Source organism: Octopus bimaculoides, chromosome 23 (genome assembly GCF_046866305.1).
Source record: "Octopus bimaculoides isolate indiv1 chromosome 23, ASM4686630v1, whole genome shotgun sequence".
Lineage (NCBI taxonomy): Eukaryota > Metazoa > Mollusca > Cephalopoda > Octopoda > Octopodidae > Octopus > Octopus bimaculoides.
The window spans coordinates 37,034,811-37,059,851 of record NC_142950.1 but is presented as its reverse complement, the minus strand read 5'-3'; the positions used below and the strand labels follow the sequence as shown (position 1 = coordinate 37,059,851).

Sequence of the window (25,041 nt, the reverse complement as noted above, 5' to 3'; positions counted from 1 at the left end):
GCACCAGGACATACTAAATACACATCCAAAATCATGGACAATACCATATGCAAGATGTGGTAGAAACAATTTCCTGAAACAGAGAAACCATATTATTATTATTATTATTATTATTATTATTATTATTATTATTAATAAGAAAAAAAAAAAAAAAATTTTTTCTTCTTCTTCTTCTTATTTACTACAAACACAATTACAAGTAAATGGTACATCACTGTTAAAGCTTCAATAAACATGGGAAAGAGAGAGAAAGAGAGAGACAAATGCTTAAAAAGGCAATTTACTGCCACAGACTGCAACACAATGTCACATCTAGTTATATAACTCTCTTTACTCTTGTACTGCATAGAAATAAGCAATATTCATTATATGTGACTGTCAATACATTCTAATTTTCAGAATAATTCCTCCAATTGCAGAGGGAAAAGTCATCAAGAAAAATGTAAGGGTTTTCACAATCTGTAAAGTTGATGGAAACAATGGCTTTGGAGATTCAACCCCAGTTGGGTTTTGTGATTTCTCTTCATGTAACTCAAATGTCTGTTAATTTACATAAAATTGGAACATATGAATATAAAAATAACATCTTACTCAAACGCAACAGCTAATAAATTAAGCCGTCAATCTGAAGTTGATGTAAATTATCAGGATTTAAAGGTTAACCCTTTAGCATTCAGGTTACTCAGTCAAATGTAATGCTATTCTTTTCACATTGTTTTGAATTGATCATGCATTTTCTCATAGCTTTGAGATTTTGATGATGTGTTTATTTTTACAATGACATTATAGGATATGTGTGAGGGGCCACATCAGGCCAGTTTGAACATAAAATAAGTAGAATATTTGGGTTGGATATGGTCACCTTAAGTGCTAAAGGGTTAAATCTAGTCTGATGTAGAAGGAGAACAATAACAAGAAAATAAAATGCAAGAGTTATTACTCAGAAAATGCATTGAGAGGCCCACAGTTCCATATTTGAATAACAGTCGTCTTGCTGAAAGCTTTCTTCACCACATTGGTTTCATCCATATGTTTATGGGAGTACACAGCAACATATTGGTCGGCACCAATGCCCTCTGTTGTAGGAATGGGGCACCACACCGCACACCAAACAGGGCCACCAGTAAAAAAGTTGACACTATCTACAAGAAAAAAAGTAAAATAAAATAACTAAGTCATTCCTCCTAGTTTAGAAATGATAGTTCCTAGTTTAAATCCGGTTTGGTGCCATGTAAACGGCTCTTGGTCAACTTAATTCAAAAAATAGTGAGGCGGCTATGCATAGACAAATGTGTCATCTCTAAAGTTTTGGTTAATTAATAATCCAAAAATGAAAGCCGCATTAACAATAATTCATCTAGGACGTTTTAATCCTTTAAATATTTAAAATACAAGAGACAATACTAATTGATCATTGTGAGGTTATTATTGACAAGATTGCAAGTTTTGAGAATCAATTCAACCTCCTTTCCAATTTTGAGGAATTTTCGAATTTTTATTTAATGCAAAAGGATGCAAGGCAAAAGCTGACCTCAGTGGAATTTTGAACTCAGGACATAAAGAACCAGAAGAAATGCTGCTTAGCATTCTGTCCAATGCATTAATGATTCTGCCAACTGAAAACTAATGATTTCATAGTGTAATTACCAAAAATAGTTTCATTAAAGGGTTAAAGAATTAGTGAAGCAGTCAGGTAGGTTTCAACATCCCACAAATCAAGAGAAAAGAAATTACTATAAATCCAAAAGATGAGATAATTCAATAAATCTGGTGAAATGAGGTTCTTTTAATTTCAATGAACTGCAAAACAAAAAAAAACAACTATAAAAATTGAAATATCATTACATATAAAGAAACTAGAATCCTGGAACACTTACCCCCAGAAACTGTAGATCCAAACAAGCCTAAAGATGCTGGCTCTACTTTATTCCCCAACTCTACAGCAAAATCGATACTCTTACGGGTGATTGGGAGACAGGTGTCAATTTCACTAGAATTTAGAAATGCAAAGCAAAAAAAAAAAATAACAACAACACTTTCTGCTTTAGGCACAAGGACTGAAATTTTGGTCGGGAGGGGCAAATTGATTACACCAACCCCTGTGACTGACTGAAATGATGAAAGGCCAAGTTGACCTTGGTGTCATTTGAACTCAAAACGTAAAGAGCCAAAAGAAATGCTGCTAAACATTTTATCCAAAATGGCAACAATTCTTAAATGATTTTGAAGTTTCTGCAAATATGACATACATTTCTCTCAGAGAAAGGCTGTTTATCTTGTAAACACACTCCTCATACAAGCACACTGTTTTGCAATTTGGAATATTTTATGCTTTGTTCTAACCTAAATCAACTAAATCAGCCTTTGCTAAACCGTTATGTTGTTTGTATTTGATGAAATATGTAAATTTTTTTGCGATTAATTAATCAGCTCTCATGCTCTTTCTTCAACCCTTTAGCGTTCAGATTAATTTGTCAAAAGTAATCCTTATTTATTCACATTTACAAAAAATTTATCTGATATTATTTTGTAGCTTCAAGATAGGAAAGATGCAATTGTTTATTTTTAGAATGACATTGCAGGGTAGGTGTGAGAGGCGAGTTCTGGCCAGTTTGAGCATGGGTCGGACACAGCCAGTTTAAACACTAAAGGGTTAATCTATCTTAACATTTGAAAGAATGATAGCGAAACATTTTGCACCCCTGCCCCCAATAATTTTTGGTTTAGAAACTTGGGAGTAAAACAACAAATTTAATAAATCCTGAACATACAAATTCTCTACAGTTATAAGTAAATAAATAAATGGGAAGACTTACTGAGATTGAAGATGATAAAACATGTCCCTTGTTGGTAAAAATTCATCAAATGCTGGAAGAAGAACCTCAAGTTTGGTATGGTATTGTAAGCATTCTTCAAAGAGATCTTCATCTTTACTGGGCCACATTGAAGAACCTCCGCCACCACGTGTTGAACCCCCATGGCTGGAACTCGTAGTAGTGGCTACAAACGACAAGACAAACATCTTTAATAAGAGAAAAGTTACATCGAATAACAACTGAAATACTTTTTGTAATGAACCTTATTTCATTTCCGTTACTGTCGACCAGATGAGTTTACTGCTAAAGCTTCTTCATTTCAATGAGTGCCAACAAATTAAATTTGGATAGCAATTAAGGAGATGGCTTAGATCTATTGTTCTTACTCTCGATATGGTTCAAATTTTAGTCATTGCACTTACAATGATGTTTATCATCAAAATCATCCATACCAAAGTTATCATCACAGAGCAGAGAAGCATCATGGTCATCTGGAAGGTTGAAATGTCTGCTCCGTTTCAACGGACGACTGTCTCCCATTTCATCTGTGCTAAATAACTCTTGACTCATAACATGCAGGGAACCAATTGCTCTGCATAAACAGAAAAAAGGAAAATGATTAAAGTTAAGTTTTAATAAAGTAAACTAATGGTACAAAAATAACTTAGAAATAACCCCATCAGAGAAAGAAAAAAACAAAAATCAGTAAAAAATGGATTCAAAAAATTTCCTGGTGCCTACAGATTAAGGAAAAAAATGTGTAAAGTAAATAGTCTTTGCATAAAACATTCTTAGCTTTCTGAAAACCCCAAAGACTCAAATATGTCTAGAATATACAAGTACATCAGTTACCAGCTTGATGATACTCTCAAAGATTAACACATACAAAATATACAAATACTTCAATTACTAACCAAAGATGCCCACCAATGAAAAATTATTCAGCATAAGCCAGTTTTTGGAGCCAGCATATAAATAAACATGATCATAGAAAATACTCAATAAAAGCAGTTAAAATTGTTGTGATTCAGGAATAATAATGATGATGATGAAGAATCCAGTATTAAACAGTGAATCATTTTATCAACGCCCCACCCCACCCCACCCCAAGAGATGATAACTTAAATCAAAGTCAAGACTTGTGAGTTTGAACACCTGTAAGCAGGGCTATGGAGTCGGGGAGTCAGAAATGGAAGCAATTATTGGGTTGTCACTGGTACTTAATTTATCAAAGTGGGCCATGGTGGAATTTGAACTCAGAATGTAAGGACGAATGAAATGCCGCTAAGCATTTTGCTCATTGTGCTTACCATTTTGACAGCTGGACACCTTAAAAATAGTAATGAATTAGGTCACAAGAAGACATGATTCTACAACTTTCTTGGGAAGTGACCATGCTGGGGTAAGAATTTCATACAACATATCCAGTGTAAGTAATGGGTGCATAAGAGGTATAGTGGGATCACAGGCTGGTTGTCAGAGAAGGAGGAATTTGGTACTGCAAATAATTAGCTGCAACAGCAGCCATGAAATAAATTCCTTGAACTATTCAGAATGTTTGCAAGATTAGCTGACAGCTTCTATTATGTAGGTGACCTTAAAGCAGTGAGCTGGCAGAATCATTAGCATGCGAGACAAAAATGCTTAGCAGCACTACTTCCGGCTCTTTGTGTTCAGAGTTCAAATCTCACCAAGGTCAACTTTACCTTTTATCCTTCCAAAGGTGAATAAGATAAAGTATCAGATGATAATGAAATTCACACAAGGTTAAAATTAAACCAGTTAAAGCAATATATATAAATATATATATATATATATATAGATAGATAGATAGATAAAGCAACTCACTTCTGTGCTGCTTTTCTCTTTCGCTGTGATTTTGGAGCAGTGGCATCACTCTGCACCTGTTTTTGTCTCTCCATTTCAATCCGTTCCTTGCGTTTGTGCAAGTTTGTGTGACTGGCCATATACATAAGACGTTGTTTTTTATTACAAATAGGACAGACAACTACTTCCTCCTATAACAAAAATATTGAGATCAAAAGAAGACATGAAGTTACATTTTTCTTTATATTCAATTCAAGATGATATAAACACACAACAACAAACACTTTCAATAGGACTATAGTGAAAAGCTTAAAAGCTTTTAGAAGTAATGACATTATACAGAGACATAGTCAGTCAATATCACTGAAATATGCATTGTGTAATTCTAGAACAAGATCCCCATATACAGCAGAAGGTTCTGCATCAGTAGGGCCGATGAGAAGAAAATACCTGTTGAGGAATCCTATCAATATTAAGGAAACAAATAACAACAAATCTGAAAACCTACCTCTCGGCCACACCACTCAATATGGAATTGGTAGTATTGGAAATTCCGTACTTCTTTGCCACATTGAGGGCAATTTAGTTTACCGAGTTTTTTCATGATGTTTTTCAGTGATTTGTTATCCGCATTGCCTTCTGGACAATCTTTGGTCCACTGAAAATATTCAGCAAAATAAGGTAGATTTAGCTTCAATTTTCATCTCTAAACACAGTAAATTTAACGATTTCCAGGCAACTTTCACCATTCAAAAATTTTTTTAAAAATTAAAAAATACAAAAACTCAGTTGAAATAGTTTTGTTTGTGTGGTGAGCAGTTTTATATCACAAGCAATACAATTGGAACTAAACTCATCAAACATTTGGTTTACTGCATTAACTGAACAGTGATTTAGAAATGAGACTGGAAAATTTTAGTTTTCTCTCGGTTTTATCCTCCATAGTCATCATGCATTATTGTTATTATTATTATTATTATTGCTATAAAAACGTGATGTGCTCAGTTACAAAATAAAAAGTCAATATTAAATTTCCCTATAACAAAAGTTGCTAAATTCTAAATAAATTTAAAGGGTAAAAAAAAAAAAAAGAAAAAAAAAAAGAAGGGATGGATACCAAAACTGAATTCTGTGTAAAATGTTTAATTCTCTTCAACTAAATATGATAATGAGCAAAGATAATCAAGGACATGCTATTATAGAAATATTTATCGATCTTAGATTCAATTATAATAATTACTATTCTAAACACCAACATAGAGTCGTTGCACATGTATGATATTCAATTATTATACAGCGTAAGTAGTTGTATGATGTAAATGTGGATTAAGTTAGTTTCATTAAATTGTAGATTACAACTCAGTAAAAAAGTAATAACAATGGGTTAAGGAAAATGGAATAAATTGATAGTTATTCATTATAGAAGAGACTGTATGTTTTGTTTATGTCAGGTACATAAATCTTCAAGACTACCATCATCATCATCATCAAGGTTAACATGATGTAAGGTAAGTCTGGAGAGATTGTAAAAATGCTAAAACTTAAGTGGAGTAGATGTGTGCTGTACAGGAGAGGAGGTGGGGGGGGGGGTCTTCAGCCAGGCACCCCATGAACAAAGAGCATAGGTGCTGGGGTGAATAGGTAGGCATATTATTGGCAGAGAAATAGATAGATAAATAAGTCAGGTGGCCAGGGTATTATATGAGTGACCTCTTCATAAACATCAGTATCAAGACGGACACTTCAGCAAAAAGATTGTTTCCATGAAAATGCTTTGCAGAAGACCGTAAGAGAGACACCATTATCATGGCCAGTGATTTTAATGGCTACTTCAATGGTACAAGGAATAAAGAGGAATCTAAGTTCTTGGAGCTATGTTAGAGAAATGCGCTAAACATTTGCAACACTAACTTCAAGAAGCCAGCCAGCTAGCCAGCCAGCTAGCCAGCCAACTGACCACTAACAAATTAGGTAAACATGTAAACCAAATAGACTTTATATATACTAGGAAACAGGATAAACTGACAGTTGGTGGTGACCTACTAAGTCTCTCTCACTGGTGAAGAAAGAACCAATCAACATAGATTACAGTGATTAGTGACATCAAAGTAAAGAGTTAGAGAGACTCAGAGAGACAAATCAATCCAGAGAAGTAAGTTAAAAGATGTCTTGATAGAGGTTGGCTCAAAGAAGTACTACATGAACCATATCAAAAGAAGGTAGAAGAGATAAAGACAAACTGGGAGTTAGTATGAAGCAACAAACTACAAACCACATCAGTGGATGGAGAAAGATTCCAGCCAGATAAAAGGTAACATAGGGATGGCTTGGTACAGTTGATAGAGCTATAAATGTTAAGAGAGAGACCAGGAAAACTGGAAGAAAGATTGGAGCAAGGAACATTATCAGGTAACAAGTAGAGAAGCTAAAAAAGATTTGCCACTGTCCTGTGACAAAAGAACCAGAGACAGAAACTGCAGCAGATGGATCCTAAATAGGGATTATCTATTGAAGTCAACAGGTAAAAAGTGAGTGCAGTAAAAGCAGTTGAAACATCAGAGATAATCCTTGAGATACTGAAAATATATCTGGCAAGGTTACTTAGCAAACACAAATAAGTTGTGAGAGCTCTTTGCAAGCCATGTAAGAGATGCTGTGAGCACAGCGGAAGCTAGCAAGGAATTCAACATGCAGGTAGGTTTCCATCAAGACTCATTTCTCAACTCCTGTTTATTACAGTACTTCAAGCCATAACAGAATAGTTTAAGATCAGTTGCCTGTGGGATCTTCAGTATGCTGGTAACTAGTTCTTGTAGGTGAATTTGTCAAAAGTGTAGAAGCAAAAGGTCAGAAATTAAGCCTAGGGAAAAATAAAATCTTTAGTAAGAAAGAAGGGAGGATACAAGAGCTGTGTGGGAAGCAGCAGCCAAGTTGAATACAGGTAAAAGAAATAGGTAAGAATTCTATCTGGTGTACACAATATAAACTGTGAATGGAACAGGTGTAGTGGAATCGTAATTAATTTAAGAGAGAGCAAGGAGTTTGGAGTAATTAAGAGTAAGAGCATCACATTAAATGTATGATGGCAGTGTGAGTGTATGATGGCAGATGAAGGAACTGAGAGAAGAGAGAAACTAGGTTTTAAGAGGAATTAGTTGTAGTGTGTAAGAAAGAGATGAGGCTGCACTGGTATGGATCATGTGAATGATATGGAGGATGAGAATTGAGTAAAGAAGTGTCAAGTAATCTATATGGAAGGAACTTTTGCAGGATTGATATATAATAGTCAATGACACCAACCAGAGTACTTGACTGGTACTTTCTATTGAGCCTGGAAGGAGAAGGGCAAATTTGACCTAGGCAGGATTTGAACTCTGAATCTAAAGAGCCACAACACATACTGCAAGGTGTTGTGCCTGATGCTTTAAGAATTCTACCAACCCACTACCTTCCAAGTTTCTAAAAGTATCTTCTCTGACCCAACCACCAGGCTTTCCTGACTAGATAACACAAATATACATTCATATTGGCTGGGAGCTGATCTCTCTATGTCAGTGTATCATTTATTACTTGTAAATCTCTTCACTAGATTTTAACCTGTTCAATTTAAAATCAATAGCATCCGAGATCCACTGTGCCAATTCAATACTCCTAATTTCATTTGACTTCTAGTCTAAAATGTCTAAATTTGCTCCCCCATAGCATTGAGATAGTGAACTTAGCAGAGTTTAATTTCCTTCAAAACTTAACTTTAAGCATAAAATCCATTTCTTAGCAACGTGTCTCATCAGATGTGCCTGACTTTTGCAGCCAGGAACATTCCACAAACACATGTACTGCAGCATCAGAATTAGGGACTGTTCGGCTTCAGAGTAGGCTTGCTCTGTGTCTACCAGGCTGTGACATGAAAAGAAACTGGGGGGAATTTTGCAGAGTGTTCTAGCTTCATCTAAACACATTTCCGAATGTAGCAACTACACAAGAATATCATCACATTGTTGAAATATTCCAATATCAGTGTCTGCTTCACAGATGGTATTATCATAACCTGAAATACATACATACACACACACACACACACACATATATATATGAAATATAACCAGTGTCACAATAAACTATGACTGATTGGGAGACTACCTACTCAATGCACTTGTTTGATCTGCTATAAACAGCAGCCAAATATCCTTCAAATCAGACCCTACGGTATTGAAAGTGGAAGGACATATTGGATAATGTAGTCCAGGATACACAAAACCTGAAAAAAAACCAGACAGGATGTTGGGGGCTGGCACGTCTTTGATCATAGGTCTGCTCAATCAGGACTTACCTGGGGCTAAATATGTCTTAAAAACAGAGAGAGACATATTGAATAATGTAATCCTAGATACACTATGCCTGAAAAAAAAAAGTGATGGATGGTGAGGGCTGAAATGCCATTGATCATAAATCTGCACAATCATGATTGGCTTGGGACTAAACAGCAACAATGACCACTGGTCAAGTAGCAAGATCAAGTCAATGATGACAAAAATTAAATTTAAAAAAATTAAAATGGCAAAAAAAAAAAAAAGGAATCAGGTTTAAGTTTAAAAAATTAAAGAATTGAATCACAAAGTAATGATGACAGCAGTGACCGAGAAAAGAAATTTTCATCAGAGAAACAAAATAGAAGAGTGAGGTGGCAGGTGAATGTTACGAATAGATTTTTATAAGAATGAAAATAAACACAAGAGATAGGACAAAACAAGATCAGATATAACGATATAGATTCAAACACTTTACAAAAGTTCCAATACCAATGACTGAATTGATAGATGATAACTGACTCTAGAAACGGTAAAAAAAAACAAAAAACATAATAATGGATAGGAAAACAGCCCATTGCAAAAATATCAAAATGCAAAATTATCTATCTTCACATTCTTCGTTACAGCTTCCAGGAAATTTAGGATTCGGTTCTTATTTATTAAGTTACAGTTTATACGTGCTAAATAAGTAATATATCTCAACACATTTGTACTCAGTCATTCATATACACTGATGTTAAGCTTATGTTATAACTTTGAGACTGGTACCTACCCCAATATCTGCATGTGCTAGGTTACCAATACCTAAGTATGCTAGAAAGTACTGATAAGAACAGAGGAAGATCTTGTTTCGTTTTTAGCCAAACTGCATAAAGAGCCCAAATATCCAAATCTTGCAACTATTCTGTATAGCCAGAGGCTGTGGTTGCTTCCTAAAATTCACCTTCAAATCCAAATCACACTACAACAACTGTACAAGAAAAGAGTACTTCTTGTCACGTATAGTACTCAACTGTGTGTTCTGCTACCAATGTGAAGTATTCAATTGATTAGTTAGTAGGATATTTAACTGATTGACTAATAATAAAGGAGCGGAATTGAACCAGTGCATGTGTGAATAATATTAACATAATGACTCTCCCTAGACACAACAAGACCTTGCTAAACTTAGCCATGTTAAGAGGCTTCTTATGTTGTCAACTACCATCTTAGTTCTTCTGTGTAAACAAAGAGAAGATAACTCAAACACCAACAGCTGGTCCTACCTGTTAGCAACACCACACAAAGTAAACGGATTTTATCCAATCAGTAAAACAGAGTGCAACAAAATCCCAAACTAGCCCAGTGAGTATTGATATAAAACATGTACCACGCAGATGACACATGTGACCCACTCCATGTTGTTCAGACATTAAAGTTCACCTCAACTGCCTCAACTATTGATACTCAACTCTGGCTTTCATTATTTTTTGAACTTTACACAAAATGGCATTGCTTTAAGGACAGTGTCATGTTTTCCATCAAGAACTACAGCACTTTGTTACAAATAATAAACTTTAAAACAACACTACCTGGTTCATGTCAAACCATACGCAAATATTGATAACCCAACACTAAACAAAATAAGTAAAAATCCCCTAAACATGCATGTTACAACTTAGTGACCATCTGCTAGAAACATATCAGTTACCTGCCTAATTGCCCACAATGACATAGAATTAACCAGCATCAGAACAGTCCTAGAACTCCTGCTTAACCCAAAGAGATACATAACACATAATTACTAAAATATGCAACATCAATTGTATCATCTTAATAAAATACTGGTTTGATTAGCCTTCTTTAATAAACTTTCAGATCAAAGCTTCCGTGCCAAGCACAGTTAGCTTGTTTCAGTTATTGTCATTACCAAACACAGAGATAACAAAATAATTTGGTCAACTAAACTTATTCAGCTTCACAAAGTGGACGCCAAAAAACCAACTCCATTACATAATATTCTGTGACGCCTAGCAACACTGCAGTATGACATAGTCTTATATGTTACAGATCACTCTGAAATGCTCACCACTGTACCATATCATAATACACCTGCACTACCCAAACACACTGGGATAACTCAATAAATTGCAAAAGCAATTTACAAACCAATCAAATACAAAAAAAAACAAGCATACAGCACTTTTCTAATGATTGAATCATTAATTAAATGGAATCAATAGCTCTCCAAAATGAATCAATTCAACTCCTCACATGGAAAAATAACTTTTGTTTCCAAAAAGAAAAAAAAAATCATTAAAATGGGATAAGACAAACATACAGAAAATAAACTGTAAGGATAACATTGTGGCCCATTGGTTGTGGTACTAATTTTGAAAGGATTGAGAAAGATATTTAGTGTTTCACTAGTTTGAGCTGCATATAGCTGCCTGCCATATGGAATATCAAGTAATAAGTCCTGAATCCATGACTCAAGTTTTAGGTCAACGATATCAAGAAGTGGCACACACAAAAATATTTTTTCAAAGTGTTTTGAAAAATGATTTTTTTTTCAATTGAAAGAAATAAAAAGTTTGTTAGTTGTAAACACTGGAAGCTTATTGAAATTATTATTATTATTATTATTATTATTATCGTTATTATTATGAATAGATATGAAAGTTGTGTAAACAATATTGGAAAATATAATTCTGAGAATGGGTTGGGGTTAGAAGAACCAATACCAAGGACAGCATGAAATTATTTCTATCAGGAGTTTTGCTTACCAGAGCTTGGTGAATACTCATTAAATGGTATTTGAGTGAAGGAGCACTGACAAGTGTAGCTTCACATCTTGGACACTTGAGGTTCTGAAAAAAATGTAAATAAAAAAAGGACAACCAAGTTCAATTAGCAACTATTATAATGCTGCAAGGACTTGAAGAGGATTTGGTTTAGCTTGGTTTAGCTCGGGATCAGTTTATGTTTATTAGGAAGTTATCACTAACTCTGGGCATGTCCGCAGTCATCAGCTTTAAAATGCAATTGATTATTAGTTGAGCACATCAAATCTAGGACAATAGTAGTAGTAGTGGGATTGTTTAGGGTACCACAAGATACACAAGAGTCATGTGTTCAGTTCCTCTGCCAGCAGCTGGAACTTTGAAATTAGGCAATCAGGAAATGTGTCCACTCTGCCAATTATATTTCGTTTCATGCTTTCCTTCACGGAATTGAATTTAAAAGAAATGAAAAGAAAACACCTAATTTCTGGTAGGAAATATAACTATTTAGCATTTTAATTGAAATAAAGTTTAGCAAAGCAGGGGAGCCACTTCATAATAAACTTTTAATAAATGGTGTACCACAATACGAAATCCATACAAAGGGCTTTGAAAAAAAAAAGAAGAAAATCAACAACGAAAAAGCTGAAAAGGAAAAGTAAACTGAAAGTAACTCACCTCAGACTTCTTGCTGCTAGTTTTCTCTTCTGTATGGCCGTCTGTGTCCTCTAACGCTTCATCTCCTACATCATAGTTAGAATCTATCTCATTGTCATACATGCTGTTCTGATCAACATTTACAATGATTCTGCGTGGGGATTTTTGCTTACGACGAGGAGTGGCGGCGTCGTAATGTTTAAATCCTGATTGCTTCTTTCTGGAGCGTTTTGAAGAAGCACTTTCAGAATCAACTGATTGTTTGGGCCATATAAGGTTAGCATCATCTAAAAGCTCTAAAGGAGTGAGACTAATTTGGGGGACTCTTTTGGTTCTCCCAGGTTTTCGTTTCTGTGAGGAATTCTGAAGATCAGAATCTGTTAAGTCAGTTTCCTCTTTCACTGAAGGAACAGAAGAATACCCATCTACTGATTTGCCACCTTCGTTATCACTTGCTTTTGAAGTCTTGTCATCTCCACCTTTACGAGATGACTTTTCAACATTCAGACGACTCTTCTGAGAACTTTTGACACTGTCAGTTTTTTTAGTGATTTCATTATCATTTAAACTAACTGGTTTGTGCAAAGGACTGCTGTCCCCAGGGTCAACGGCTATGTCGTTATATTCTTCAATTTCTGTACTCTCACCACTAGAAACATTTTCATATTTTTTCTGCTTCTCAGAAGCACTGGCAGGGCTAAACCTTGATCCCTTTTCAGTAATTAAAGACATGTCAGTTTTTTTAATCCTGACACTGAGCTTCAACGGTGTTTTCCCTTTTTCAGTAAACAATTTCTCTTTGGAATTCTGACCAATTGGTTTGGACACATAGTTACTTTTGACTCTGTCGTCTTTAGTTTGATTGTCATGATTAGAAACTGAATCATCTTCACTACCACTGCTACAATCTGACTGATTTACTTCCATGTTTGGGACATTTTCAATGGTATCATCTGAAGTATTTGAAGTAGAAGGACTACTTGGGCTGTATTCTCTGCCACCACTTTTATTCTTTTTTAAGTGCTTCAACTTCACACTGCTCTTGCTGTTGTCATGAGAAGCAGCAGAGTCTTTGCCTTCATTTATTAAGTCACTCTTTCGCAGCCATTTTTCAGGTTGTAATTTCGACAGTCTTAGAGTGAGAGCAGGAGTGGCAGGAAAGGAACGTGTATCATTGTTTTGCTGAACGGATTTCAGATTATCAAATTCTGAACCTTGTTCAAGTTTTATACTTGACACACAGTAGGTAACTTTCTTAGACTTTTTCTTGTGTTTCTTTTCTTCAACAGAAGTAAAACTGGATGAGCTTTCACGAGAAGCCTTGCTAGATTTTCGGCTCTTCGGCTGACGTTTTGTATATAAATCAGAACCTTCCATCATTCTAGCCTGAAGCAGCTGCATACGCAAACTGCGAGATGTGTCTTCCTCAGGTTGATCTGAGGTTTCCGACTGCTTACTGAAATCATCTTCTTCACTATCCTCAAAGATATTTTGTTCTTCGCTTTTTCTCAGAACTGAACTGCTGTTTTTTAAAGCACTATTTGTTGTACTTTTTCTGTAGCAATTTCTAGTTCTTGTTCCTAAAATAGATTCCTCTTTATTGATATCACTGTAATCAGTGTTGGCTGACAGCTTCTTGGAAGACCGCCCTCGTCTAATATTGCTTTCCGATACAATCAGCGCTCTTGTTTGGCGTTGAGATCTTCGAACATTATTACTCCTAAAAATAATATAAGAAATCCTGTTATTAATCAATAATTTTGCAAATGTAACATACAAATATTTTAAAGTACCTTAAAATAATTTAAAAGCTTTAGTCAAAACTGAATTCAAACCGATTTTAAATATAAAATCCTGCCTATACCGGAATACCAGACACTTGATCTAGCACCTAATTTTACAACTAAATTCCAGTACGACTAGTCCAAGGGTTTGTCTTATTTAGGGGCCAAGCTTCTAACAACATTGCATGCGATGGAACAAAACCAATTCTATGTTAGCAAGAATCATATATAAAAAGGAGAGAAGGTTAGTGGCAAAATCAATTTAAAATATACTTACCCAAACTGAGATACAAAATTATAAGTTGAACTCTGATCAATCAGGGTAGACAGGGAGAAGGCCGTATGAATGAGTGTACATTGTAACAAACCCTCAATTCTAGTTGAAACAAAAATGTCAAATGAAAAATAAAAAATAAAAAAGAAACCATTCAATAAATCTAAATGTAGCTTTTCTTAAATTTTTACTAGGAAATGTTCCAGGAAAATCACCAGTAACATGTTTATTAGGGAAAGGAATACACATTATATTTCAATTTTTATGATATAAATAGGTTATTATAAAGCAAATACACACACGTGTAAGTTTATGCCTGTGTGTGTGTGCGTGTGCATGCATGTGTGTGTTGATGCTGATGCTGGCATGGCTGTGTGGTTAAAAAGTTTACTTCACAATCACAAAATTGCAAATGCAGTCAGTCCCACAACACGGCACCTTGCACAAGTGTATCAGATTCTTTCTTTGCCATGTTGCACGTTGTTGTACACATCTTTCTCTGTTGTTTTTCAGCTTAACGGCCATATGCATAGAGACAGGAGGAAAAAGAGCATATTGCAAATGTAACAAAAGCATCTGAAATGGGGAAGTAGTGGGGGGGGGGAGAAGAAAACAGTAGGTGGATGCAGCAAAGGAAAGAAAGGCTAGAGGGCGTTGTAGAGGTGTGAGGACAGGTATGGAAAGGAAATAAAGGTAAGGAGAGTGTTGGGTGTTAATGGAGGTAAACCAGGAGAGAATATGCTGTGATGAAGAGATGGAGACCCTGCCAAGAGGGGAGACGTAAAGTAATGGAGGGGTAAGGTGAGATTGGAAGAGAGCAGCATAAACATACATTATCAGATGCATACATACCACAGGCTTCTTACAGTTTCTGTCAACCAAATCTACTCACAAAGTTGTGATCAACCTAAGGCTGTAGTAGGGGACACTTTTCCAGGTGCTATGCAGTGAGACTGAACTCGAAACCATGTGATTGGGAAGGAAACTACTTAGTCATACACTATGCTTAGTACATGGTGTAAAAAAGGAGAAAGAAAATAGCAGACAGAACAAAATTAGTATTTTTTGAAAGAGACAGGCAAGGAAGCCGTAGGAGAAGCATTATGGTGGAGGGCAAGCTAAACAATCAAGAAGAGACAACAGGCTGAAGTGGAATACAGGTATGAGTATGCCTCTGTCTATGCATGTGTGCATGTGTGTGTGTGCATGGCAAAGCTGATAGTTAAATAGTTAGAAAAAGTGAGGAGATGAATTCAGAAATTTAGACGAAAGGTTGTAGGTGTTGAGACAGAAGACGAGCTCCCGTTTCCTCTGAAACCAAGTCGTGCTGCAGGCCACATCAAAGACTGAGATGTTGTATGGGGTAATCAACCAAGTAGAACTGTCGAGAGACAAGGGACCCTATCAGCTGGTTTGTCTAAGGTAAATCAAATTGCAGAAGAAACATTGGAAAGCATATATGAGGTTGTTGGAAATACAACAGAAAGACATCATGAATAGCAGTGTGGGTGGGAGCAGGAAGGCATGTAGGAGTGGGATGAGATGTGGGAAAGGACACTACTGTCATGGAAATTAAGGGGTTTAGGTTTTTTTTTTTCTTTTACAGTTGTAGATTTAGTGTTCTTTTTCTTGAATTTGAGGTTTCCTTACGGTGCTTATCTCTATGTCCAGCCTCCTGAGAAGCTTACCAAAGCCATGCACATCTGTAGATTCTTTCAGTCATTTTATTTTCATGACCGTTATTTTGACTTTGCTCCATTTCCTTCCAGAGGTGATCAGTTATTCCTGAATTTTCTGTCTCCTCACAGATTACAGTTTTACAATGTTCTGCTAATCTTATTTTTAGAGATTTTATGGTATTCTGCTAGTCTTACTTTTAGAGGGTGTCTTGTCTCACTTTCATATTCACGGCTACATCTGTATGGAACAATTCTTGGTCTGATCTATTTTAAATGGAGACTATGTTCAGAAGAGATGGCCCAAAGTGTAGACCTGCTGAGCATTTTGGATCCTTATATCTTTGTTTCTGGAAGCTAAGCAATGGATTAAATCTAGCACCCTGGTAAGGTCATGGTGAAAGACTTTCAAACTTCGTATACTTATCTATTTTGTGTTATAGAACAGAAAAAAATTTTTGTATTCGAATTTATTTCATGTAAAAAATTGTCTTATTTCGATAATTTCAACCAATCACTGACAAGTATTCAGCTGTTTACACTTACTCCTTTGGCAGTTTAAGCTGTGTAAAGCGTATTTAATCTCCATTACTTCTGACATTTTGCAGAGAGGCAACACGTTTTCCCTAACCCTAACTGACTTGCTCCTTCCCTCAAAAACCAGGCCTTGTGCCTATAATAGAAAAGTTTATTAGCTACTGCCAATATGCTTCAGCCATTTTTTGACAAGGAAATAATAATTTTATCACCGCCAGAATCGTTTGTTTACGTAGTCAGCACTTAATGTATTCGGCTGAATGGACGTCAGTCATTGGTTGAAATTACAGAAATACGACAACTTTAACATGAAATAAGTTGCAATATAATAATTTTTCTTATGAAGACTAAGAGAAAAAGATGTTTTATATGACACATTCTACCAGTGTCCCAAGTTTCAAAGTGTTTCGTTAAGAAAATACTGGTGCCCCTGTTTTGAACAAGATCCACCATTCCACTGTTCTGGATATGTACTTATTTTATTGACCTCAGATGGATGAAAGACAAAATTGATCTCATTAGGGTACAAACTCAGAGTCAGAACTAACACCACAAGGCATTCTATCCCTCTAATTCACTGCTTGCAGGGCAGCTTCACATTGTAACTGGTTCTTGATTCCACATTTTGTAATTAATGAAAGGATTAAACATATATTCAGTTGGTGGTACCTCAATAATTCAGTCTGTTTTATTTAATCTTTCTTATATTTAACCTAAGATTACCGAAATATATTCAAACAGACTAATTTCAATGTGTTTTGCGATTAACAACTGAAATACATAAACAAATAAACACAAAAGAGTTGATGTAAGATAGGGATTAAACACTGAAGGGATTAAAACAAAAATACAAACAAAAATTTCCGTCTCTAAATATTATTATACATAAAATTAGTTCACTAAAATTATCATAAAATTTAATGAAGTTTACTGTAAAACTAATTATAGTCTTAAGAATCTTATGAGGTAAAATATTTACAGCATTCTTATTTATAAATTGAGTAATTATAAAACAGTTAATTAATGGATATGGCTCTGATATAGAGGCATCAAATTCTAAAAATAAACATCTTGTAAGAATTGATGAGGAGCTGCTAATGGCTATTAGCAGCCGAGACTTATTCAAATTGGGGAATTACAATGTGGATTACCTAGATTAGAATTTTAAAACATCAGAAATGAGTTGATTGAGAGTGGTATCTAATCTAAAAGCAAGATGTAATGCCTAACAATGGTGGATATAATCATGTTTACTTACTGCAATGTATGTATATATGTGTGTGCGTATATATTTACAGAACGAAAAGGACATTTTGTAAGACTCACCAAATTTCAAAAAAACTTATATACTAAGTCACATGGAACGAAGTAAAACTGCTGAAAAGCAATTACATAAACAGGTCCTGAAAAGTATATAAAAATGCTGGTTTCAGTTAACTTAGAATTTCATTTCTTAATTTCTAATGTAGAGTGATATTCCAATATCTAAAAATTTGTTGAACTGAAAATTCAAATGGTAACAGTTCATAGTAAACTATAATTTTTAAGAAATAACTATGGCTTCTAAGTAATTTATTATTAAGCTAGTATTGTCATAAATACAACAAATAATGGTAATTAAAGATAACTAATTATTACATGTTATCTTAGTTTTAAATAGTTTTAAGAACATCTAAAATAATCTACATATATAAAATTAAAATGGTCAGTTTTTAATGTTCTGGTATGTGACAAAGACTAAACTCCTATATAATTATCAATTTGGTTAGATTTAGATTAATTATCACATATTGTGGCTGCATAAACTAATTTTATAATTAAATAATATTTCACATAGAGAATTAAACATCTTTAAATCAATTAACATTTATTCTATGTGGTTGATGCAAAGACAGCTACTCATTAAATAATGATTATAAATAACATTCAAAATACTATCAAACAAAAAGATGTGATCTTAGAAAAAACTGTCAAAATAAAGAATTAAAAACATAACAAAAAATATAAACAAAGTAGAAAACATATCTAAAAAGTGGTATCTGGTTTTAATTCTAGCCTATCCACAGATACCACAAATTGTAATAGAGTTTTAGAGTGAACAGAAAGTAATTTGTAGCTACTGATTGTGTCAGGGGCTCAGAGGAAATAGGAACTATGCAGTGTGATACAGCAAAAAGGTTTTCAGCAGGGAAGGATAAGACAATAATGTGGCAATGATAACAGTTTGTCATTAATTCGAGATTTAAAATGAAATACCCACAATCAAAATGTGCATTTGTGTTTATTCATTTTGGCCAGGAATCATCACAGGAGAACTAAACTGCAACACAATCGTTTCAAACTCTACACCAACTGAAATGTAATCTCTATCAGCTTAACCCTTTAGCACTCAGATTAATCTGTTAAGATCATAGTTTTGAATTAATCATGCATTATCTCGTAACTTTTAGATTTCAAGAGGATTGTTCATTTTTAGCATGACAGTGTAGGGTAGGTGTGAGAAGTCGTATCTGGGCAGTTTGAACAAACATGTAGAATATTTGGGCTGGATATGGTCAATTTAAATGCTAAAGGATTAAAATTCTTTGCAAACATTCAGATTTTTAATATAATAATAACTATAAAAAAAAAGAAGAAAGAATGGCTTCATAAATGATACCAAAAATATTTAATTTTAATAAAATAAATTATTGAAATGAATAATACACAAACTATATTAATTTTCCTTCTAGGCTTACACTTATTTGTTACAGAAGTAGTATACTACAGAAGGATGCCCTACCTGTTGCCAACACTTATCTGTTTACGAATAAGGTATTTATTCCCTTGGTCCTTTATATAATGAACTGACAAGCTTTTATAAATGCTGATACTGCCTTAGCTGTGACTTTGCCCATTACTTTAAGCATGTTAAGTCAAGAAGACACAAGTACACTCACACATTACTTTCATATATAAAGACAACTGTTCATCAAACAAATTTAATGTTAAATTGACTTCTTACTCTAAGTTTTCCATACAATATTTTTGTAAATGTATTATTTTGTAGAGTATTTTATCTAGAAAATTATTTTCAATAAAGAATAACTTTTAGTATAAAATAATTGCTTGCAGATCAGATTTTTTTAATTTTTACATATGACATTTTGTTTAGAAGTTTCTAATCTAAGGGAGAAAACTTTAATCCCTTCTCCGATCATCTGCTTACATTTTATAACATTTACTATTAAAATTGACAGGTGTTGCTGAAGTTTTGCAATTTATTTTCAGTTCCCCCCACCCCAATTTTATGTATATCTGGGTATATTGTTTCAGAAAGGAGCAACTAAGTTTACGGGTAAATGCTACAAAAAGATCAAGGAAATTAACAATCACACATGGACATTATTTTTAGCATAAAAGAAAAAAAAAAACTAAATCTTTTTTGTCTTTGCAATATTTGACCATAAATAAATACACTATAAGCAACTGAATAATAAAACTCATTTGTAGGCATCTCCCACTCAGTCAAAACAATCAAATTTCCCAGAGTTCTTCACATTTTTGTAACATGAGCTTAAAAGCATTACACAAGAATAAAGCACGTTCCAGATGTTCAGAGTACCAATGTCTGAATTTCATATTAACCTTACATTTGTAATGAAAGTTCACTACAAACCAATCAGACATGTTGTGTACTCAATACCAATCGCTTTCGGATGTACTGCGTGTGTTGAGAAGAGAAAAACCCAAGTTTACTCTCAATGGCTTTTCACACATTAGCTACAAGATCGTCAACAATGCAATAAACACATGTAAACAAAATCAAAAAACCAACCAACCGACTGACCAATCACATACCTGATCCAGCATGCAATGAAGCGGAAAAATTCACTCTTTACTCTTTCACTTGTTTCAGTCATTTGACTGTGGCCATGCTGGAGCATCACCTTTAGCCGAGCAAATCAACCCCAGGACTTATTCTTTGTAAGCTTAGTACTTATTCTATCGCTCTTTTGCCGAACCGCTAAGTGACGGGGACGGAAACACACCAGCATCGGTTGTCGAGCGATGTGGGGGGGGGGGGGGGACAAACATATATACATACATATATACGATGGGCTTCTTTCAGTTTCCGTCTACCAAATCCACTCACAAGGCTTTGGTCGGCCCGAGGCTACAGTAGAAGACACTTGCCCAAAGTGCCACATTCTTTTACAACTTTGCCTACAACAATGTCAAGGAAATGTTTTGCATCCAGATCCTACCTGCATCTAAAATAAGTATCAACAACATACTAGGGTTGAAAAAATAGCATTACAGTCATGATGGCATTGTTGAAAGAAAAGCAGAGAAGATATTTATTATGGCTGGGTTTCAAACACAGGCTGCAGCAACAAAGTCCACTCACCACACTTCTCAGTCCATCATCACTGCCCCTGGGTCCTCGATGCATTCTAGGTCAGTGCCTGCAATCAAGTTGTCAATGTGTGACAATGTTTTCCTCCTCTCCTTACATCACCATGAAGTGGGTTCCACAACACTAATTTGGATGCTTGCCACATGCAATGACGCAATAGTCGCAGCCATCTTTGCCTGATCTTCTCACTAACTTTCAGCAGGTCTCCATAAAGACATTCATTTGTCATATGCTGCTGCCATTTTACATTAAGGGCCATTCGTAACATTCTTGTGTAGCGGCCATTTAATCTGTTTGATTTAGCAAATTAGTTGTTGACTTTGTCTTTAATTCTTCTCGGATCAATCAAGAACTGGAATTGATTCAAAACACTATGCTCTCTCCAAAAGGTTGCCTTGTACTAATGAGATATTAATTAAAACAGTAGTGTAGGACAGTAGAATCATTAGACTAACCCTTTCACTGCAAATTTATGACAGTCTAAGAAATCCTTATTAAAACAATATCTCCTAACACTACCTTTGCTTCTAATCTTGCTAAGGTGAGCTTTGTTGTCATTTCTCTGTGGTAAATAAGAATCAGTAACATACTAGACATATTTCAGTCAGCAGTTTGCCCCCATTCCCACTAAAATTGGATTTTAGTCAATATTTAGTGAAAATAGAATATTATATGTAAATGGTTGAGAAGATCCATCAAATGTGTCAACTTGCATGAAATACAGATACAAATGGGCTGCACAAATAAGTGAAGGTATTAGCCAATATGTATGTTTTGAAGAGTTTATTACTGGATATGGATGAAAATACCATGCACTGAGAGTGGCGAGTACTAGTGGCCGAGGAAAGACAAAACGTTGTTGTTTAGCCCAGGATCAGTCAGATCGAACAGAGCTAATTTCAAGATATTCCCGTCTTTTGCATATCAAGAACTACATTGTCCAATGTGTCGTTCCAGGATAGGTGATTTTATGGCAATTAAGTTGTTATTTCTAGCAGGTCGAGCAACGACGTAGAGGCTCCCTAGTTTCATCGTAACAAGGGGTGATGATGCCAGACTCAAGTAACGAAGCCTCACAGAATAGATGGTACAGGATCCAGACGAGACAGGGTTCACAGACCCGGCTAACTCATACCAAAGTGGGGAATAATTTTTAATACGATGCTAATATAAGGATTGATTTTACACCTTCATTTTCCAAGATAATAAACCTCAATAAGATAATCAAATCAACTATAAGCTTTTTTTTTTTTTCTCATAAAAGATTTTGTGTTTACGTAAGATATTATTTCACTTTAATTTCTGTAAATTTAAAAAACCTTATAAAAATAACATGAATCACTTTAACAGAAAGAAAGCTATTTTTTACTTTTATTGCAAAATTATATTTCATACACAACTTCCTGTCATTACTGCTGCCGCAAAAATTTCGTTTCGTACCAACAAAAATTACGATTACTCTTAGTTTAAGTTCAAATCCCGACAGGTTCCGATAAAATAAATGCCATTATTACACAAAGGGGAATTCAATTAATAACACGTTTGCTAAACAAAAACCATCTCTATAATTAAAAATCATTAAATGTATTAATTCAGAGACCATTTATTAGGAATATATTCGAACAGTTGTTGATACCTTTAAGGTAGTAACGGTGCTTCAGTTCTTGACGAAACTAGTTATGGTGCCACTAATTGTCCATTTCTTGTTGGACCTGTTTTATTTACGTGTCTCTAATATGTTTAGGAAAAACCTATGCACTTTATAACTTCACATTGCCTCTCTCTTATAATTCTGAGTCCACATGCCTCACAAACAATCACTGTAAATCATAGCTCCTAGGTTTCTCCAACTAAATAAACTCCAATGACAAAACAGAATGTAACTTTTATTTATTAAAGTAAGCTATTTAGTATTGGAGTAAGCTAAACCACCTGAAAGGTAAAAATGGGAGATGAAAGAAACAAAATTTAAATACAACTGAAAATCTTAAATTGAGTGAAATACCCGTGGACACAATATATATATAAATATATACATAACACCTGTACTTTGTGTGAGAAGTCCCCAACCAATTCTATGAGAATTCGCTTCCTGAAGAGGAAAATAACTGCTAAACTTCCAATTTCGTTCGTGGAACTATAATATAATCGATTCCTAAAATCTTATTCCTATAAATCAGATATTCTTAGCAGCAAAAACATGTCAAGTGCTCTCAATGAAGTCCTCAATTATTTTACAAAATATTCTTTTTTTTTATTTTCTAAGTTTTCAAGGATGCGATCTCGTCAGGAATGCCTCGTCATATCTGATATTTTTTTTTTTAATAATTAGGGTTAATAAACCTCGGAGAGAATCGAATCATTTATTTGTTCCTTGTCTTTAAAAATAAACAAAGTGAAAAAAATCCAAGTTGCGTGGATAATGAAAGACAGAAAATACACGGCAAATGGTTAAAAGGAATAAACACTTCCCGTGCGATTGTAAATAATAATAATAAAATATTAATGAAAACGAAATCGAAAATATTGTTGAAAAAGCCAAAATAATAACCGATAGGATCAATAGAAACGATCAAATGTATTATATCGATACAACATAAATATTCGGTTGAAGAAGTTCAAAATATTTTAGAGATCGAAAGAGGTAAAAACTAAACAACCACGAATAATAATAAATTTTATTAAAAGTGAATTAGGAAGTGATTACTTAAAAACTTAAGAATTAATTGCTTTAATATGGTTAATTGAATTAATTGGAGAGAAAAGAGGTAAGTGTTTGTGAAGGAGCCTGTAGATGTTCCTGCACATCGTATCATCATCAATCAAAGTTATCAATGGTCTTCTAATGAACATTTCATCAAGCAAATAGTAGCACTCAGGTGCCAATAACTCACTAATGAGCAGTGATACGAGCAACGAAAGGTATCTGGAATTTTACATTCGACAAACAGTGAAACGTTTCCCTTAAAATGGTGAAATATATGTTGCACGGAAAAGGGAGGGGATTTACCATTTACAAGAAGAACAATAAACAGGGTCTGGAGATTGTAAAGGAGAGAGTTGAAAGGGGAAAAAAAAAAGAAGTGATGTTACAAGAATATGGTTTACATCGACTGTAGAAAATAAAACGAAGTTATAAAAGAAAATAATGCTTTAGGCAAGGAGGAAGAAAGTTTAAAAAGAAATGCGCTGGAGCAGAGAGTGAAGAAAAGTCCATACTGGTGTAATGGAGCAACATAGATCCCGACAGGAACGTAACAAATTAGCCAAGAATTAAACGTTCCAATAGCGATACAATAAAGGAAGGATAGCTATCACAAAAATCTAATCCTAAATAATTAATTTTAATTACGATGTATTTTATTTTTTAAACTCAAACTGAAACCGGTGACCAAGTAGCTTCCATGATAAGGGCTGACAGTTCGAATCCTAGCTAGGCCAACGTAAACCCTCACAGGGTGTTATATAGATTAACACGTGCCTTTTAATTCATTTATTGCTAAAGTTGAGAAATAAATACCATTGAAAAAATAAACACAAGCAAATCATGATTTGAAGATTATTATATGTACGTACATGATTACTGGGCGATGATTCGAAAGTGGTCAGTTCAACATGGTCGACATGTTTATTTGAGTCACGTGGTACATGTGCATAATAAATGGCGCGGCTGCTGAGCTGCCGTCTTTCACTGTCGGCTGCCGTCGTTTCCGTTACACTCTCGCAATGGTAAAAGGTAGTCTACATAATTGACAATAGCGATTAATTATTCGAGTTGTTTCATTTTATTTTTTTTCTTTCACCTATTTATCTTCTCAGATAAATACTTTTTGTTTAGGAAAAAAAAAATGCTACTTTCATATCGCGAACCTATAATTGTAAATTTCAGGTAAAATAACTAAGAAAATTAGAAAATTTTCAATGAATTATGTTCTTTATGGTAGTACTGTTTTACAAAGAAATAAACTTAAAACAAAGTAATTTTCGACAATCATTTTT

The 25,041-nt window shown here is 34.5% G+C and overlaps 1 protein-coding gene across 10 annotated transcripts in view; it reads right to left on the bottom strand.

The window, feature by feature from the left end:
* LOC106873968 (uncharacterized) overlaps nucleotides 1-24,755 on the bottom strand; it is a 32,631-nt gene extending 7,876 nt beyond the window's left edge. The window contains exons 1-12 of one of the 10 annotated variants that reach the window (XM_089340262.1): nucleotides 24,619-24,755; nucleotides 17,970-18,046; nucleotides 14,434-14,532; nucleotides 12,394-14,092; nucleotides 11,719-11,802; nucleotides 5,152-5,301; nucleotides 4,665-4,834; nucleotides 3,239-3,408; nucleotides 2,817-3,000; nucleotides 1,878-1,990; nucleotides 941-1,142; nucleotides 1-73 (exon numbers count right to left, since the gene is read on the bottom strand). The exon at nucleotides 1-73 is cut by the window's left edge and continues 42 nt beyond it. In XM_089340262.1, coding sequence (XP_089196388.1) covers nucleotides 1-73; nucleotides 941-1,142; nucleotides 1,878-1,990; nucleotides 2,817-3,000; nucleotides 3,239-3,408; nucleotides 4,665-4,834; nucleotides 5,152-5,301; nucleotides 11,719-11,802; nucleotides 12,394-13,773 — 2,526 coding nt within the window. In that variant the 5' untranslated portion in view covers nucleotides 13,774-14,092; nucleotides 14,434-14,532; nucleotides 17,970-18,046; nucleotides 24,619-24,755. The remainder of the gene's footprint in view (nucleotides 74-940; nucleotides 1,143-1,877; nucleotides 1,991-2,816; nucleotides 3,001-3,238; nucleotides 3,409-4,664; nucleotides 4,835-5,151; nucleotides 5,302-11,718; nucleotides 11,803-12,393; nucleotides 14,093-14,433; nucleotides 14,533-17,969; nucleotides 18,047-24,618) is intronic. The other 9 variants (XM_089340264.1, XM_089340266.1, XM_089340263.1 and 6 more) reach the window with 9 other exon arrangements.
* Nucleotides 24,756-25,041: the final 286 nt, after the last annotated feature.